General features: G+C 37.9%; 1 protein-coding gene across 5 annotated transcripts; it reads right to left on the bottom strand.

The window, feature by feature from the left end:
* Positions 1-8,436: 8,436 nt before the first annotated feature.
* LOC126765227 (uncharacterized) lies at positions 8,437-14,528 on the bottom strand. 5 transcript variants are annotated; one of them, XR_007668318.1, is made up of 5 exons: positions 10,512-14,528; positions 10,311-10,433; positions 10,148-10,246; positions 9,780-10,084; positions 8,437-9,690 (listed from the first exon to the last, which is right to left on the bottom strand). XR_007668318.1 is itself a non-coding variant. In XM_050482893.1 (5 exons), the coding sequence occupies exons 1-5, from the start codon at positions 10,624-10,626 to the stop codon at positions 9,481-9,483; spliced, it is 852 nt and encodes a 283-aa protein (XP_050338850.1). In that variant the 5' UTR covers positions 10,627-14,521; the 3' UTR covers positions 8,437-9,480. The 5 variants fall into 5 exon arrangements, 2 of the variants coding, with proteins under 2 accessions (XP_050338850.1, XP_050338849.1); XR_007668319.1 differs by having other exon boundaries at positions 10,311-10,586; positions 11,383-14,528; XM_050482893.1 differs by having other exon boundaries at positions 10,512-14,521.
* Positions 14,529-15,063: the final 535 nt, after the last annotated feature.

Here is a 15,063-nt window from a genome sequence, read left to right as displayed (position 1 = left end):
GTTGGTATTTATAAGTTTTAAGGGTGCTCTTGTCGCATGTTTGGCTTGGGCGTCGGCTAGAGTATTGCCTTGTATACCAATGTGGCTGGGTATCCATGATAACTTGATTTTACTAATATTGTCGATGAGAATATCTCTAATTTGAGAAACGGTTGGATCAGCATAATTGATGTTTAGTATGGCTTTGAGCGACGATAAAGAATCACTGAAGATGAGGTGCTTACGTCTACTCTTTTTTGCTATTAGGCAAGCGTGCAGGATGGCTGTTGCTGCTGCCGTGAAAATTGAGGCAAAAGGAGGGAGTATAGCTGACATGATTGCAGAGTTATCCCTAACAACACTGAAGGCCACATTATTGTAATCCTTTGATCCGTCTGTGTAGAGTGTATCCCAATTTTTTGAGAACTTATTATTTCTGCGAAGTATTTTAAATAAATGTCTGGTGGTGTAATTTCTTTTTTAAATTTAGCCAAATCCAGAATAACGCACGTTTTTGTAAGACTCCAAGGAGGAGCGCCAAGGCTTGGGATCACTGGGTTATTTAAATGAATATTCATTTCCTTTGCAGAATGGATCAGCGTTTGTAAGGCTGAGGTTTTCCTGGTTTTTCTTTTCCGGTGTAGCCTGTTTGTTAGTGCGGCTTTAACAGGAGAGCTTTCGGCATTGATGATTTCCGTAATCATGCTTCTGGTGATGTAAAGCAATCTGTTTTCTAAGGTAGTCAACCCGGCTTCGGCTAGAATGTTTTCTATAGGGGTAGTACGGAAAGCCTCAGTGGCAAGTCGGGCTGCAGTGTGGTATGCTGACGCCATATTTGACTAGTTTCTTTTTGATGTTTTGCTGAATATAGGGAACCCATAATCAATTTTTGACAGAATTATTGATTTAACTATGTGAGTGAGTGTGTTGGAATTACTTTCTAATTTTATATTACTGAGGCACTTGATTACGTTTAATCTATTATGAAGTGATGAACATAATTCTGTTATGTGATCATTCCATTTATACTTACGATAAAATATTAAGCCTAAAATTTTAAGTTTATTTACATTTATAATATTACAGTTGTTGATGCCTAATGAGATATTATTATAATTTCGTTTGTTACATATGTGTAGGTGTTTAGATTTTCTAGTAGAGATTTTAGTACCACTGATATGACACCAGCTTAAGATATTGTTAAAAAGAGTGTTAATTTGGTTAGTAAATTATTTGAATTTCGCACGATGTTGAAGATATGTATAAAGATCATCGGCATACAGTAGATGTTTAAAGTATTTGTGTTCATTTATTATACGGCTTAAATGATCGAAGGCTATAAGGAAAAGTGTTACGGACAAAGGAGAGCCTTGTGGAATACCGTTTTCAATTGGACATTCCTCACTTATAACACCATTAACTGCCGTGGTAGTGCCGTATATAGTTAATTATTTTTGGACCGAGTTTCCAAGTAGTTAGTTGTGCTATGATAGTATGGAGACCAACACGGTCGAAAGCTTTTTCCATGTCAATCGAAATAATTGAAAAATGGTTTTTACTAGAGAGAGAGTTTGATATTTCCTCATCTAAGGTAAGAAGAGCGTCAATTGTAACGCGACCAGGCTTAAATGCTGTTTGTCGGTTAGAAAGTAGATTATTATTTAAGAGGTACCACATTAGTTTTCTTGCTACCATTTTTTCCATTACTTTCGTTAGACATGGAATAAGTGAAATTGGGCGATAACCTTCAGTGGTGTTTTTTGGTTTCCTAATTTATTAGTTTTAAGTGAAAAAATTTTGCTGGAATGTATAGATATACGAGAAAATATTTTGGTAATTTAAAAACAGCTGCTGGCGTATGCCGACGATATTGATATCATCGGCCTCTACACCCGCGCCGTTAGTTCTGCTTTCTCCAGGCTGGACAAGAAAGCACAGAAAATGGGTCTGGCAGTGAACGAGGGCAAAACGAAATATCTCCTGTCATCAAACAAACAGTCGTCGCACTCGCGACTTGGCTCTCACGTCACTGTTGGCAGTCATAACTCTGAAGTTGTAGATAATTTCGTCTATTTAGGAACCAGTATTAACACCACCAACAATGTCAGCCTGGAAATCCAACGCAGGATTGCTCTTGCCAACAGGTGCTACTTCGGACTGTGGTGGTGCAGAGGCTTGGGCGATGACAGCAACCGATGAGTCGACGTTACGAGTTTTCGAGAGAAAAATTCTGCGAAAGATTTATGGTCCTTTGCGCATTGGCCACGGCGAATATCGCATTCGATGGAACGATGAGCTGTACGAGATATACGACGACATTGACATAGTCCAGCGAATTAAAAGGCAGCGGCTACGCTGGCTAGGTCATGTTGTCCGGATGGATGAAAACACTCCAGCTCTGAAAGTATTCGACGCAGTACCCGCCGGGGGAGGCAGAGGAAGAGGAAGACCTCCACTCCGTTGGAAGGACCAAGTGGAGAAGGACCTGGCTTCGCTTGGAATATCCAACTGGCGCCACGTAGCGAAAAGAAGAAACGACTGGCGCGCTGTTGTTAACTCGGCTATAATCGCGTAAGCGGTGTCTACGCCAATTAAGAAGAAGAAGAATTTAAAAAAAATGTCAGTTGAAAAGTTACCGGCCTGACACAGAGACAGCGCTGCTAGAATTAAGTCCATATGATTTTTTTTCAAAAGGCACGTGTATAAATTCGCTTCCTTATCCATTTTAGAGAAAGCAGAACTAAAGGCGCGGTTGTTTAGACGAAAGATAGCCAATCTTCGGCGTTCGCAAGCAGCTGTACACTCTTATAGAAGATAGTAGCTTCTTATAGAAGTTTAGTAGCTACTATTTTCTCCAAAAGCAGGTTGAAAAAGTCGCACGATAGGGAATCGCCTTGTCTGAAACCTCGTTTGGTATCGAACGGCTCGGAGAGGTCCTTCCCGATCCTGACGGAGCTTTTCGTGTTGCTCAACGTCAGTTTACACAGCCGTATTAGTTTTGCGGGGATACCAAATTCAGACATCGCGGCATAAAGACAGCTCTTTTCGTGCTGTCGAAAGCAGCTTTGAAATCGACGAAGAGGTGGTGTGTGTCGATTCTTCTTTCACGGGTCTTTTCCAAGATTTGGCGCATGGTGAATATCTGGTCGGTTGTTGATTTGCCAGGTCTAAAGCCACACTGATAAGGTCCAATCAGTTTGTTGACGGTGGGCTTTAATCTTTCACACAATACGCTCCATAGAACTTTATATGCGATGTTAAGGAGGCTTATCCCACGGTAGTTGGCGCAGATTGTGGGGTATCCTTTTTTATGGATTGGGCAGAGCACACTTAAATTCCAATCAATGGGCATGCTTTCGTCCGACCATATTTTACAAAGAAGCTGATGCATGCTCCTTATCAGTTCTTCACCGCCGTGTTTGAATAGCTCGGCCGGTAATCCATCGGCTCCCGCCGCTTTGTTTTTCTTCAGGCGGGTAATTGCTATTCGAACTTCTTCATGGTCGGGCAATGGAACGTTTGCTCCATCGTCAGCGATTGGGGAATTGGGTTCGCCTTCTCCTGGCGTTCTGCGTTCACTGCCATTCAGCAGGCTGGAGAAGTGTTCCCTCCATAATTTAAGTATGCTCTGTGCATCGGTGACTAGATCACTTTTGGGGGTTCTACAAGAGTATGCTCCGGTATTGAAACCTTCTGTAAGCCGCCGCATTTGTTCGTAGAATTTTCGAGCATTACCCCTGTCGGCCAGCTTATCAAGCTTTTCGTACTCACGCATATCGGCCTCTTTCTTTTTCTGTCTGCAGATGCGTCTCGCTTCCCTCTTCAACTCTCGGTATCTATCCCATCCCGCACATGTTGTGGTCGATCGTAACGTTGCGAGGTAGGCAGTCTGTTTTCTCTCCGCTGCGACAACGCACTCCTCGTCGTACCAGCTGTTCTTTTGCATTTTCCAAAAACGAATGGTTTCAGTTACAGCTGTACGTAAGGAGGTTGAGATGCTGTCCCGCTCTCTCTCCGAGACTGTCGATTAGTATTCATTGGGGGCGTTTTTTACGTGGCGGGTCTCAAACCCAACGCACAACTCTGTGGAGGGGATGTTAAGCCATTTGTAAAAGAATTGTTTCTGGTCACTCCCGAGTGAATGTCGATCAGAGAACTTTCCTCACTTGCCTGAACTTCTACACATGACTTCATCTTCCTTCATGGCGCAATAAATCTAGAAAATAATCATAGATTCGTCAACTGATAATTCCTTGGTTCCGTGATACACATACTGAAAGTGTTTGTTTAGAGGACTGACGTATTTTGAATAGCCGATTTTTGTTGTTTTCCCAGATTTTTTAATTATAGAAATTTTATGTAATTGCATATATGACAATTAGTATTGCATATGCCCACAGAGCCCAACGGTACTTACGAGTCCCCAAGAGAAAACTGATTGTTACTGCCAGACAAACAAGAGATAGATATTTCGAGTTTTATTACATTTTTAGTAAGGCACGGAACTAAGGAGTGGGCATATGTCCGATTTCACCTATTGTCGCAAGGGCTGTCGAAACGAATTGTCCCGTGTAAAATTAGGTCATATTGAATAGTTTGGAAGATACGTACAGTGCCTCACAAAAGTATTTGGAACACTAATTTCAAGAAAGAAATTGCCCGCATTTTTACAAAAGTTTTACTTAACTGTTTAATTACTGTATTGTAGTTTTAACTTTTTATTTAAAGTGAGAAATTTAAATGTACATAGGTAAAATAACCTACAACTGAAAAGTGCTGTGAATTCATATCACAAAAGTATTCATAAGAAATATATATATAAACTAAAATTATTTTTACTTTTAATGCAGTGTATCCATTAATCTTTGTAATTTCTTTTAACTTTTAAAGTGTACAATATCCACAGCTTTGTGTTGTGATCTGTATGTTTCGGGTCGTTGTTCTGTTGAAATATGTAATGACCAGAAAGTCTCAGTTTATTCGATATAAAATTTAAACTATATTTTAATATTTGAATACATTGCTGGTGATCTATATCACCATACACACACAGCAGTACATTCGCACCCCCATACTTAAACGAACATATTGTGATTTTCCTTTGCATTTCGGAAATGACTTTTCGCTAACCTTTGTTGCCAAATTCAGGTCCAAATATAATTAACTTCGTTTCGTCACTAAGAATTTTTTTCCACCAAAACTCAGTACCATGGTTTACGTACATTTTTGTGAACTTCAAACGCTACTTTCTTTTTTTTACTTATAAGCGGCTTTATTCGTGGGGTTCGCCTATTATACCCTGCGTCTCTAAGCGTTCGGCGGTTTCATCGCTGACGTGTATTCCAGCATACTGAGCGAGGATGATAATAACGGCTTTATCACGACTTAGAAGTTTTCCTCGGCTTCCTGATCGCTGCCCCGACTTCAGCGGATTCCCTTGCAAATGCTGTGAACAACGCTTCTATTGATAAACTTTGATATCTCCTGCAATCTTTTTCCCTCTTTTCGAAAATTAAATATTATTTTTCTTTTTTCGAATGTGGTTTCGCTTGATTTTTTTCTTTTCATATTTTACACAATTTAATGTATTTTTATTCAGGGTTTCCAATAAGAGTGATAAAAACACACACTATTTTTTAAGAAAATTCAAATGTTTTTTATTTAATGTGAAGTACAATGGATACAATTATGCTCTGAATATAACACCAATCAAATGGCCTTCACGACTTCTTTTGTAGGAATGAGTTCGATGAACCCAACTATCGAGTACTTTTTCCACTAAATCAATTTTCATGTCATGAATACAGGTATTACTTTCAATATAGATTTCAAAAGCTTGAGGGGAGTCTGGTTTATTGCTAAATACCAATGACTTCTAATATGCATACATGAAGAAGTCTAATGGTGTTAAATCACAATTTCTTGAAATAATCGTATATCCAAACTTGTATCACAATAATCTCAGTTGTAGCACGTTCTTCCAATTGCAGTCATAAAAAGGAGGTTACCATCGAGCTATACTTCTCTCCATTGCAAGTAATGGTGTCCCCAGCTTCATTTCGAAAGAAGTACGGACCGATGATACCACCAAACCAAAAATCACACCAAACTGTCAATTTAGGTGAGTGGAATGGTTGTTTATTGAAGTTATACTTCTTATACGAGTTCGGAAAAGGTTGCGATAGATTCAGGTTGCACAACCTTGCTTAATATGAATCTACGCAACCTTGCTCAAGCGCAACCTTGCTCAATATGAATCTACGCAACCTTGTCTGCGAAGATGTTCGAGCAGCAAGCGAAGCGGTGACAATCGGCGATCGTTTGTTCATTTCTTTCGGCACAGCTCGGCTTTTCTACCAACAACAAAATGTTGCCATGCTTATGCTGTGTTGTTTTTGTAGAACAATTTTTCAATTTTTGGTTGGTGACATATTTCAATTAAAAAATAAATTCTGTTGGGCTCCGAACTACGCACCTCCAACGCGCTCGTCGTCACTTTCCAAGCGCTTACCACCTAGACCACCATTGACAATTGAATTGCGTTGTCCTAATTATGGTTTGGTTATGCAGAAAGAAATATACAATGGATCGCCGATTGTTAACTCTTTCCTTGCTGCTGCTGCGCATTTGTATGTTTGTATGCTTGTGCATTATTGAAGTTATACTGCTTTTTCTTTCCTTTGTCTTTCATTTCTGCGAATTCTCAACTATTTTATGTGACCTTTGGTTGAAATACTCTGCGTTGGTCCATTTTTTGGGGAATCGACCTACGATGACGAAGTATTTTTTCGTTTTATCTGACAGCGTAAGGTTAAGAAGTTCATTTCTTATTTTGCCTTATGGCATATTAGAAATTCGCTTACAACGGATAAAACGACTTCTTAGTGGTGATTCTAATGAATGAATTCCTTCTGGTTGAAACGCTCTGCGTTGGCCGTTGAAAAGTTAAGACCATACTTCTCAGGATCATTCATTTCTTCAAAGAAATTAATGACCTTTAGAAATATGCATATTTGCATTATTTCGTTGTCATTTCCATATTTGTAGCAATAGAATTTCTATGGCATAAGTAAAGTAAATATGTATGGTCGTGAATACATATCGACGCAGATTTTTGCGAGAAGCACCAGAAAGTTGTGCAATTTATGATTTTTAGCTTTTGCCATCGTCGCGAAACGACGACTTGTTGGCAAAGGCATGCTCGGGGAGATAATAAATTTATAAAATGTGAATTTAAGTCAGTGGTCGGCATTTCTTAGCACAATTGTGCAAACTAATTTCACACGTACGCTTACGCTCTATCGTTCAGTCGTTGTCGAGCCAGCCATGGATAAATTGATCCGAAACTCTTTGATTCGAGAGAGCACTGTCAAAGTCCACATTTTTTATAACATTTGCCAATGATGCCACTGCTGAAAAATATTAGATTGGGTATTTAATAAATTATACAAAACACTAAATTAAACACTTTGAACATGCACGCATATATAAATGCTAAAATGCAAAATCATTAATTAATTTACATAAACATTTATTTTGCCAAAATATGTTCGCACAGTTCAATGAAATTTCATTTCTCACTAATTTCGTCTAGCTTTTTGTCTGGCAGTTCATTGTTTTGCTTGTCACCTGATTCGTAGCCCATGAACTTTCAGTATTGCCATACCAAACCGTGAGATCATGGGCTCTCTCAGAAAGCGAAGAGAGGAGTTTCGGATCAATTTATCCATGGAGCCAGCAACGAATTAACATCACGCTGGACTATACCGCAAAACCAAATATGCCCTGCAAGAAATATTTTACGATTCTAAATGCCTTTGGTGCCATGCAATGCCTTTTATGTTCCAAGATTTTTAAAGATAATAGGGAATATATCCTTAAAAGACATTTTGTTAATTTTCATTACACTATTAGTTATTTAGATTAGATGCTTAATTTTAATTCCAATTTCTCACTGGGCTACTTTTTTTTCGTGCTCACCAACACAGTGACAGATCCCCTCATGCCGACCACTGATTTAAGTTTTCTAATTTTCTTTCATACAAAATGATATGCATTTCTTGGAATATCACTAAGAAGTATAACTTCATCCGCGCGTAGGGACTCCACGCACCTTTTTTTATATTTAACTTGTGGAGTTTCTTCGCACCAGAATCGACAGTTTTCTTTATTTATTGCACCACTCAGGTTGAAAGTGAACCTCATCGGAGAAGAAGATTTCCTTAAAAAAATCTTTATCGGTTTCAAGTTTTTCAATAGCTTCAGTTCTTGAGTGAGAACAATTTTATACGGATGCAAGTGCAAATCCTTTCTCTAAATCTCCCAGTTTTGTGGTTTGAGTCCCAATTCTTGAGAACGTCTGGTAATCGACAAATAGCGAGCAAAGGTGGACGATAAAATGGCAAAAGCACATGAAAAGTTGAAATTGGAGTACAGAAAAACACTTCTTTTTAATCCTTACTGTGAGAGTTCACGTTTGACTCTGAAATTCTTTATTTAAATTTGTTTCGTCAATACATTTCTTAATTCTAATCTCTTAACTAGGTACATATGTATATGTGTGTATGCTTAGTGTACATAAGTGCGGTGAATATTTGAAACATCAAGGTCATTCGCTCAGCATTTTGATCTTTTATTAGCTCGTTATAAAATTTATTAAGTTGTTGATTCATCCCAGGTAGGAAATCACCAATGGCCCAGCCTTTAACCAAGCCGTTCCCAAGACTTGGTAAGCTTGGATCAGGCTTGGTATCCAAGCCCGGACCAATAGTGGATGAGCATTGGAATGTAACGTGGGGCCAGACCTGGTAACTAGGGCTGGCCCAGGCCGTTTATTAACACTGGTCCAGGCCCTGGAACCAGCGCCGTTCCAAGCTTATTTTTTTTTAATACCTTGGCTTAGCCAGGGTTCAGATGTAATTTGAATAGGTATTTTGTGGATTGACACATTCAATGAAGCACGATTTATCGGAAGTAATTATGTTTAATCTTTATTATATTATTAATATTTTCTATATTGTTATACATATACTTTAAATGGACTTTATCCACATGGAAAATGAAAAATAAGCATTATGTTGTCGTAACTAAACAAAACTGCCGATAATAATGAACAACAAACATTAACGTAACTCCTTTTTTAAACACAAAAAATACAAATTTATTGCCTGAATTGTCGTAACTGGACAAACCCCTTGATAATATTGAACAAAAAAATTAACGTTAAAAATTAACTCCTTTTTTTTAACACGAAAAACAGTAAATTCGCAAAATTAAGTTTTCACTGACTGGTGAGTTTTGGTTCGATCCTTCTAAGCTCTTTTTTCAGTTAAACTGCACCAACTTCCTTTTTACGCTGTATGCATCCTCCATCTCTGTCGCCAGCACCTGCTAGCCAATCACTTGTAGTCGTAATAATCTTCAATGGTCGATTAGAGTCTTTATATTTTGTCTCAATGAAATCTGGAAACCGAGTAAAAAAATCAATGAAAACCAAATAAGTCAGTTACCATGAATGGACTTCGTATGCAATCCTCTCATACACGCAAAAGTCGCTGTTGCACTGAAATTTTTTTTTCCTTTTCCTTTGACAACACGGCCTACGCCACTATAATTAAGTTGAACTTCTTTGGCGATTAATTCCTTGAGGATCTTCTTAATGTCTGCAGCGTAATTGGATTCTTTATGCGTTAACACACTCATAAATTCTTTCTGAAAAAAAAACCACAAAAATACTCTCAGACAATTGGTAAAGTCAATAATAACGCCTCAAAATATAAATATATTCCAAATAAACTCACAAGTGTCACACGCTTGCTCAAAGCCTTTTCAGGGTCAGCCAAATTGTCCTCATGCATTGGGTCGAGAGTCCTCTCAAAATCGAGGAACTCTTCCAAAGTCTTAATAGGAAAGTTTGTAGATAATTCTTCAATAGGGGACGCCATGGGTTGAGCTCCAGCAACATGATGCATGGTCATGTTAATTTTGAGCTCTTCGATTTTTCTATTTAAATCGTACTGGATGCATCGTTTTAAGTTTGAGAAATCGTCACGTAGTTTGTACATGAGGAAATCCAATTTAGCATCCCAGTAATCCATGACAAATTCTGAAAAATGAGAAAAAACAAAGAAAATATACAAATTTCGTCGACAATATGGTTGGTACTTACCTTTAAGAGGATCGCCTATGGCACTCCCCCTCAGACGTGTAAGGCAAGCTATCAATGCCGATTTTTTCTCTGATTTTGTGTCACTGTACGCTGTTCTACCTAATGAAAATGAGAATTAGTAGGTCCAATTTTCCTGAAAAAAAAAATGAACACAGCTATTTACTTTGAGACGCTCTAGCCCCGGCTGCCTCATCATCTCTTGGTTGATTTTTATTTCTGGAAACTTCAGCCTCAGGAATTCTCGATGTTCTTAATGTAGAGGACTCCCTTTCTTCGACAATTTGTTCTAAGAGAGAAAAAGTTTGCCTTGACATCATTGCCGCTTGATTTTTGGTTAATTTTCTAGCTCGATTGGTTTCAGTACCTGAATCTGTGGATTCTACGTTATCACGTTTTTTATAAAGACGTTTGATCCTCCTCTGGGCCTTGTCGTAATTCCCTGAAAAGAGTAGGTTAAAAACTAATAAAGAAGAGTTCATTTATTTCAATTCGTTGATAAACTATTGGGTATGCATGAAAATATTAGTATAACGTTATTCATACGAGCACTTGTGAGAATTTCAACGTCAAATTTCTCCCACGATGATTCTGGAGGACTGAGATCTTTCACTTTTGTGTCTATTATACAATATTTATGTGGGGGAGGAAAAGCACAAGTACTATTGTTGTTTCCATCGGTTCTGGTCACCCACGACGCTGGAACGATTTCAAGGGTTTTTTTCCCAGTCTCAGTAATTTCGTCCAGGAACTCCACAATTTGAAACAATTTGCCATCTTCCTCTTGAGTACTCATTCCGAGGAAGTTGATGAATAAAAAAATGTGTACTTGAATGAGACAGTTTAAGTGAATGGTCCTTTCAATGTGCGAAGTATTTTGCAACAATTCTTCGATTAATTAATTGACGTAATATTCAATGGAAGTATTTTTAAAAAGTATTCTCACAAATGTATTTTGTAATAATTTTTCGAATAATTAATTGACGTAATATTCAATGGAAGTATTTTTAAAAAGTATTCTCACAAATGTGTGAATTTACTGTCTAAAGTTTTTTTATCGCTCAATGTTTCAACACAGTAAATTATGACGTCAACATCATCAGGCATAATTTTTGGAGGTTATATGAAAAGATTGTGGAAATGTGTAAAATTTTCGACAAATGCTGAGACAACTAATAAAAGAGGAGAAGAGAATAATACTTCATTCTGAATCATAAACAATTGGCAAAAATACTTACGTGAAATAGCGAATTAATCCAAGCTGTTATGGATTGCCCACAGGCAATGACGCCGTGCAGAAAAATGACGCAATATCACCGTTATTGCGGGATATATGTACAATAACACCAACATTTACAAATGAACCGCCGTTTTTCAAAAATTTGACACTGGATCCGTCTCCTCTCTCCGTGCGAAAACCCCCGCAAAAACCATCATAGCCATCAACATTGCACTATTGAAACAATCGACGTTATGAATGCAACGAGGACACAGCATAATATTTTTCTTTGATTTTCATCATTAAACACTTGGATTTCACAGCACCGATGGTTACCAGCTCATGCGAACCTGCTAATTTGTCAATTGCGAAAATGCCAATTTCTCTTGACGCACAGGGAGCGTCAAACACATCATTTAAGGAGTGCAGTTTAAATCCATCTAAGTAAATATCGTCCGTTGACTTTTCACTATGATGGCACTTTGATTTAACCCATAATTTTGAAATAACAAAGAGTTTTTCCGTGGTTAGTTCCACGACATTGTTAGGTTCCACAGCATGTAGAATCATGTCATTATAAGTTACTGATTTGACTGATGAATATTCTTCACAACTTATTTTAACTGTCTCAGGGAATTTTTCAGGTTTCACATCACGTATTGCAACACGAGGTCTCACTTTTGCACTGTCTGATGAGTCTAAAGCACTGAGGCGATTTGTGCCATGGGTTTCGCTCGGCTACTTGCAAAATCCTTCAACTGGCCTATAAAATTCTCCCCCCAAAATGCAGAGTAGTGGCTCAGTGAGGTTTTAAATTGAGCTGCGTCATCAGAGAGGTGACTGAGGTGATGAATTGTCATTATGACACTGTCTTCTCCATAATAAATCGGCATTAGTTGAACGAAATTATGCAATAGAATCTTTGCCATGGGAAGACCCCTGGTTATCAATTTATCACTGCACAAAACACGACATGCTACATGAAGTAGCAGAAAGTGTTGATATTTGTCATCATCGAGAACAAGCTGCAGGACAATGCCACCGGCGTAAAGCAGTAAAAATGAGCACTGAGTTGCTTTCCATTGCCCAATTTCCTCGACATCAAACTCCTTCCTCTGAAATTCTGCCGTTACATAATCTTTCATCGAATTCATTAAATCTGAAAATTCTTTCAACTGTTGTGTTGATAATTTATAATTATTTTTCTCCCTCTTCACCCATTTTTCTCCAAGATTTTTCATTACATTTAAAAATAAGAAATGCATAATATCTAACGGGAAGTCTTTAACTGGATCAAAATTAGGAATCTGAAGCAATGGTGAAACCAGCAGTTGCTGCGTTTTTTTATCCCTTAAGTGATGATTGACATCTGTTTGAGTGACAAAATTCTCTTTCGTTCGTAATGCACAGTTCAAATCAGGATAAACTCTTCTTCGATTCCGAGTTTCCCCTTGAACTGTACATCTTTCACAGCCATAAAAGGCTGTTGGCCCTTTTATGCACTTGAGGAATGCCCTCGCTGGACTATCCGCAACAATAGCTTTTATTTCAAAATTGAATTTACAACCATCGATGGTTATGCCTTCGAAGATTAATTTTTTAGCTTCCTCTACGAAATCACTCAAAAAATCACTCACATTTTTTGGCTTGGACCTACCATAAAACAAGGCTACTACAAAAGGACCGCAGGTATATTTTTTTGTCACCAACTTCATCGTAATAGGCCAGAGACTTCCCTTGGAATAATGGTATACCTTCAATCCATCTATATGAACTAACACACGTATGTTTTGTTCTTTGTAGACATTCACGTCTATTCGTTTCTCCAAACCATTTCGAATTCCGAGATAAAAAAAATCCCCAATCTGATCTTTATACACCATCATCGGTTTGGTTTTCACGCGGTGATTGAAGCCAAGAAGTTTATGGGCAGTGGATGGCACTTCAGTGTGTCCTTCACTACGCAGAATTTCTAAAAATCCACTCGCCACTTTCATCTTGATGCTGCCTATATTATCAAGTGTTAGCTGGCGTATTTTCTCAGTGAGGGTCTGAGGTGCTTCAATCTCAATTCCTAAGTTCATCAGCTCGGTCTGTTGAGGGGCTGCATTTGCTCCCAGACTGACAGGTGTTATTGCGTTGTCATCATCGTCGTCAACCGACATAAAACTTGAAAACCCTGCGAAACTCTCTAGCGATGTATCTTGTTGTAGAACTCCACTTGGAGATTCTGCACAATTTTCTAAATCATGAGATGGCTTTGCTTGGTTAGGGCTCCTTTCATCTTTCTGTGCTTGGAGCAAGTTTTTATCAGAAGAATCCATTGATTCATCACGAAAATCCTCATCAGAACTGTCCATACTATTATTAACATTAGAGTCACCAAATGTTTTTAAAAAACGGTATTTTTTCACTCGTTCCCGCGAATTCGAATACCCTGTGGAACTCATGATTGAACACCACTCATTAATCGAATTTAATTTTTAGACGTTGACATTTGTGTTCTCGATGGAAGCGCCAACTGGATGTCAATATTATAAATATTGAGAAGGAAATTAATATGGAGTTAGCAATCAAGCATTATACTATTAGACATTGCAACGTTTTGATTTCGCAGCGAAGTAAAATCAGGATGCAGCCTGATTGAAAAGGAATCAATTTCAGCCAGCCTGGGCCCAGGACTGGCTGAGAAACTATAAGCCAAGGCTGAATGAACCAGACTTCTTCCAGACTTGGTACAAACTTGGCAACCAGGCTTGATACCAGGGAGGGATCCAAGCCTGGACTTTACCCGATGTGACTAAGATACCAAGCCTGGTTCAGTCCCGGACTACCAAAGCCTGGTTAACCACGACTAATCCACGGTTGATCCGGTCGTGAAGCTTGGCAATTCCTACCTGGGATTTTCTCAAAATTACGGTTAACTTTATCTGTTGTCTTTTTTAATATATTTATGGTAGAATCAACTACCGATGTCTGCCTTTTAAACAATTTTGCTATAACTTTTTGGTTGTCGAAAATATTTCTAGTTTTGATTCCATATTTTCTCGGTCATCAGCATCCATAATTCCGAATAATATATGGTAAATTGAACCAATGAATTCGAATGGTGCTCTCTTTTTTCTATTTTGTTCTTTCATAAACAATTCATTATTGTTTTAAGACTATTATATTTGTCCTTTAAAGTTGCAGTAATCATTATGCAGGCATCGTCGTAATAGGTCAATATTTTGCATTGATGTTCTAGTCTGTTAATAAATTCTTGTACTTTATGCATCCGATCATAATAAGTACCTAATTCGTAATAAACAATTAAATTCCATTTTGAATTTATTATGTCCATTTTACTAATCGGTTTCAAATATATTGCTGTATTATTTTTCAGTTTAGTCACTGAAGCTCCTGGTTTAGCTGTATCATTAATGTATGTATAATGACTTAGTTTGTGTTGCTAGCATGAGTATCGTTAAGAACCACATCATCAATTTCCTTGTTTTACTCGGTCGTTTTGAGGTTGCAGAATTTTTTGTTATTCTCGAAGTCAGGAGACTTCTTTAGTAATAACTATTTGTCCTTGTATGAGATTAGCTTGTTTGGTTTTCCACTTCATGCGTTGTTGCCACATTACAACATATTCGCTTTCCCATCGTTTCCAAAAGTCTTTTTTAAGTTTTTGTATTAATTTCCATCTATCTAATGA

Source organism: Bactrocera neohumeralis, unplaced genomic scaffold (assembly GCF_024586455.1).
Source record: "Bactrocera neohumeralis isolate Rockhampton unplaced genomic scaffold, APGP_CSIRO_Bneo_wtdbg2-racon-allhic-juicebox.fasta_v2 cluster10, whole genome shotgun sequence".
NCBI classification, from domain to species: Eukaryota; Metazoa; Arthropoda; class Insecta; order Diptera; family Tephritidae; genus Bactrocera; species Bactrocera neohumeralis.
This window is presented reverse-complemented; position numbering and strand designations above follow the sequence as displayed.